General features: G+C 34.2%; 1 protein-coding gene across 1 annotated transcript; it reads right to left on the reverse strand.

Moving 5' to 3' along the window:
* Positions 1–218: 218 nt before the first annotated feature.
* LOC123225076 (pentatricopeptide repeat-containing protein At2g22410, mitochondrial-like) lies at positions 219–3,813 on the reverse strand. Its single transcript, XM_044648928.1, has 2 exons — positions 1,299–3,813; positions 219–895 (listed from the first exon to the last, which is right to left on the reverse strand). The coding sequence occupies exon 1, from the start codon at positions 3,761–3,763 to the stop codon at positions 1,952–1,954; it is 1,812 nt and encodes a 603-aa protein (XP_044504863.1). The 5' UTR covers positions 3,764–3,813; the 3' UTR covers positions 219–895; positions 1,299–1,951.
* Between the last annotated feature and the right edge of the window lie 1,055 nt (positions 3,814–4,868).

A 4,868-nucleotide genomic window follows, 5' to 3' on the forward strand; every position in this document is an offset into this window, starting at 1 on the left:
ACAATATTACTGCAAAATTACTCAAAAATTTAAAAAATGACCCTTTTCACAAATCTCATTCTAATGGTTTGACCCGAATCTAAACTTATAATTCAGTCAATATAATTCAAATAGCCATCTCAATTTAAATTGGAAAACCTTAACACACATTATAAACAATCACAACCCATTACACCATTATACCACAATCTGAATAGTTTGGAAATCACATTTGGTTGTGCGAGAATACATGTTTACGTTGAGTTTATATCATAATTGATGGCGGAAGGGAGGATCAAAGAGGATGAGAAAGAATGGTATGAATAATTTGAAGAGTAAAATGTACACGATGATCCAATTGCACAAAGATTACACTTAGCTAGGGAGTTCTTCATGACAGTGGAAGTGGAAAGGAAAAAAAGAAAATTGTCAAACTTTTAAACAAAGAGAAGGAAGAATTCTCAATCAAAATGTAAAATATCTTCATTGTCATCATCACGTAACTTCAACAGAGCCGCCATTTATGTCTAAGTTAAGATAAAGTCAGAAAAAGGATGGTAGCATTTACATTTTTCTTTTCTTTTAGTTCTTGATTAAGTGTTGGTCAGTACAAACCACTCACGAAAAAGAGGGAGTACAAACCGCTAAGAAAGAAGAGGGTGAAAATGAAATTGGACAAAGTGATGATTGATAAGTGGTGATGCAGTTAAGATTAAGTAGAGATGGAGGAGAGGAGAATATGGTTGCTTGGCTCCTTGGAATCAAAACTCTTAAATTCACTCTTACCATTTGCCTCCTCTGGGTATATATTTTGCTCTTCTTGTTACACAGTTACAAATTCCACTTCAATTTGCTGGAAGGTAAATTTCCTCTTACCCCAGCTGCTGAAAGGTGATATAGAACAGCTTTACTGCAACTGTAGAAGATTGAATTTAGTTAACATGGCACTGCCATCAAGGTCATGTTTAATCGGTTAACATAAAGAGCTCAAGGTGGAGAGAAACTGATAATATTCTGTACCAACTAATTAATAAATAATGACTGTAACAGCTGTTGATAGAGCATCTTGCTTATCAGTAAATCATCAAACCAATAAAGATGAAATGTTTCTGCTCCCAATTTTACATCTCAAATCTTGTCAAACACTGCATCTTCCTGAGCCCCATAAGATTAGAATAGGTTTTATTTTCTTTTTCAGTCTTCTTATCAACCAAATGATTTATGGTTTCTCTCATTACCAATTCACATAAACTATAAATTTATTCTAAGGAATCCACCAATAGCATTTCATATTCTTATACAAGCTGTAGTATAAATACCTTATGTAAAAAGCATCTCTATAATTGTTGCAATGTTATTCTCCACCTCCTTAAGAAAATTATTCTCCACAAGCACAATACCTCGAATGGACAACTTTGAATTTCGTCAATTACTGACCTTTTTATTGGTCACATCCGTGTGCAAAATTGTCATCTTAGCATCTGGGCAAATAGGCTGCCCCCTCCGTAAGAACTGCTAACATTCCATGACCTTGCACGTTGTCCCTTGCTGTTGGTCTGTTACCCTCTCCGTTCAAGAAATCCTCAAGAATTTGCAATAGACTCTTTTCATCACAGCTTTTCAAGTAATAGAACTATCCCCTCATAAAACTCTTAAGATCATTCATCGCAATACTTGAGCTCTGATATATTGTAAAATCAACCTTCTTTCAACCTGGATGAGCAGCACCATCAAAAATTTTCTTCTCAAGGATTCCAACATAAAACTGCAATGCTCTTCAATAACATGACTTCTGATATCCAACTTCCTGAAATTTTGGAACAAAACCATAAACAAACCATCTGTGGATCAATACCGATCAGGTTGACCAAGATAAAGATTATTTTGGTACTTTCAAAACTGTTGTCTATTCACTAAATTATCGGTTATAGTTTTCAAACAACTCCTCTTCAGTTAAGATAGACACGGTTCCTTAATATGACATTGTGATTCCATTTACTTCAATGGAACTCCAACCAGATGGCTTCAGCACACCAGTATCCTTCATCAACTCTCGAATGTTTCTAGCATCATCCCATCTATCTGAACCTGCATAAGTATTTGACAAGAGAATATAGTTCCCACTGTTAGAAGGATCCAATTCAAGAAGTTTGTTTGTAGCAATCTCAGCTAGGACCAAATTCCCGTGAAGCTTACAAGCACTCAGCAATATTCTCCATACTACAACATCTGGATCTATTGGCATTGTTTTCATAAACTCGTATGCTCTCCCTAGATGGCCTGAGCGGCTCAAAAGGTCCACAACACACCCATAGTGTTTCATTTCTGGTGTTAGTCCATACACTGTTTTCATACTTCCAAAAAATTTCAATCCCTCATCTATCAATCCAGCATGAGTGCAAGCTAGCAATACCCCAACAAAAGTTCCATGAGTTGGTTGCAAACCTTCTCTCAACATTTGTGTGAAAAGCTCAATTGCATAATCAGCAAAACCATTCACAGCAAGGCCTGAGATAAGTGAGGTCCATGAGACAGAATCCTTCTTTTTCATTTCATGAAACACCACTAATGCCTTCTCAACCACCCCACATTTGCAATACATATCAATAAGTGAATTCCCCACATAAATATCTGATTTTATAGCATGCCTCTGTATATATTCATGAATTGCCTCCCCCACATCCAGTGAGCCCAAATGTGCACAAGAAGAAAGAACGCTTGCCACTGTGATTTCATCAGGCTTCACTTTGGCTAACATCATTTCCCTGAAAAGCTTCACTGCCTCAGCAGATTGGTTAGCTTGCGAGTATCCTGTGATCATAGAAGTCCAAGATATCACATCCCTTTTCGGCATCACATCAAAAAGTTTCCGCGCATCAACTAAAAGCCTTGCTTTAACATAACCCCTGATCATAGCATTCCAAGAAACTACATTTTTATATCGCATTTGATTAAAAGTCTCCCATGCCAAAACCACCCAACCACGCCGTCCGTACATGTCTATCAAAGTATTTCCCAAGTAAACATTGGTCTCTATATTGTTTTCCTCAATATACTTAACCATAGAATCTGCAGTATCCCAATTGCCCAAATAAATACTAGCTAAAATAACTCTCACCATTGTCACTGCATCAGCCTTTACATTAGCTTCTTGCATTGAATTAAATAAACCCAATACCTCTTCAAACTTATTGCACTGACTGTAACCACAAATTAACGAATTCCACGATACCAAATCCCTGTTACACATCCCATCAAACACTTGATGTGCTTGACTTAAATTACCGTATGAAGCATACATGTGAATTAATGCATTTGAAACAAATAGATACGATTCAAACCCAAGTTTCATAGCATGGGAATGAAACTTTTGACCAAGAAAAACATCCTTAACACGAGCGCAAGCCTTGAATACAAATATAAAGGTCAAATTATCACCAGCCAAACCTTGATGATACATATTATTGTACATATCTAAAGCTTTATTTGGTTGGTCACTTTGGGAGAAACCATGGATCATATGATTAAAAACCAACAATGTGCGTTCTTCAAGTTGATTGAAAACTAAATGTGCTTTGTTCAAATAAAAGGAAGATTCAGATAAAGCGTATGATTTTATAACATGAGATACCGAAAATGGGTCTTTGTGTAGTTGGGTTCTGATAAGCTGCGCATGGAGCTCTTTAATGGAGTTGATGGAGACTATTTTCTTGCTTATTCGCTCTAATTTTGAGTTGGCTGAAGAGGTGGTAAAGAGACGCTTAATGGATCTTGCGAATTTCATGAAAATTGGAACTGGTTCGAGCAGAAATGTCTGAAGCTTTCAGACGAAGAATAAAGCTCGTTGATCTTTATGCCTGGCTGGCCTTATCGTCAATATGGGCCGGGCGGCCATGAAGCCCAACAGTTTTTAAGGAGTGAGTTGGTAGGGTGATCTGGGGTGGGCTACCTAAAGTAGCGTTATTCTTCGCCTGACCATCTTAAAATAAGGGTAAACAGTATTATTGATAAGATAAATAATATTATTAGATATATAAATAAATTGAACTAAAATTTTAACTCGAGTTTGGTTTAATCAAACTAAGCCAACTAGAATTGGATCCATCATTACTTCTCCAATATGTGAAAAAATATGAAGTTTTTTTCCTAATAATTAACTTTCAACGCTTATCCAATACAAAGAGTGAAAGTGCAATAACTTTTTCACTTTGGTAGTACAAGAAGAATGGTTATTCATATCTTTTATCTTGATTTAACTAATAGTCTCCAGGTTTCCGTTATAATGGACACGAAATCATATAAACAACCACTTTAATCATTGAATCACATGACAATTTGTCCGATTAAATATTCAAAATTAAGTACATATAATATTATTGATTTAAAAATTATATATATCTTTTAAGTTCATTGTTTTAACACCCAAAAGGAATAATGATCTTTTTTCGCTTTACCAAGAGTTTTAGAGTTTTATTAATAGGTTTGAGGTTGAGTTTAGTGTACTTTTGGAAAGTTGGGGATGTGGGCAAGATTATATTTAATATATCTTATTGATACACTAGCATAGGGTTAGGTTGTTGATTGGAAGTAATTATTTTAATTAATTTTTCTAAATTTAATTTAAAATAAATTTCTAAAATCTTTTTATTTTAATTAATAAGATTAGAAATTGTCCAACGTGAATATGGGCTTAAGTTCCAGAATTTGGGCCATCAAAAATAATTAGAAAAACATCCAATTTTAAATATAAATAGAATATTTTGATAATGTATTACCATGTTATTAAATATTATTTTATTTTTAATTTAAAATTATTTAATTATATGATAATATATTATTTAAAGAACTAATTAAATTCTTATAAATAAGTATATATAATTTTATTAAAT

Source organism: Mangifera indica, chromosome 9, assembly GCF_011075055.1.
Source record: "Mangifera indica cultivar Alphonso chromosome 9, CATAS_Mindica_2.1, whole genome shotgun sequence".
Classification (NCBI taxonomy): domain Eukaryota; kingdom Viridiplantae; phylum Streptophyta; class Magnoliopsida; order Sapindales; family Anacardiaceae; genus Mangifera; species Mangifera indica.

Coding starts and splice junctions, on each gene's coding strand:
- LOC123225076 (XM_044648928.1), bottom strand. CDS start 3,763: ATGAAATTCGCAAGATCCATTAAGCGTCTCTTTACCACCTCTTCAGCC.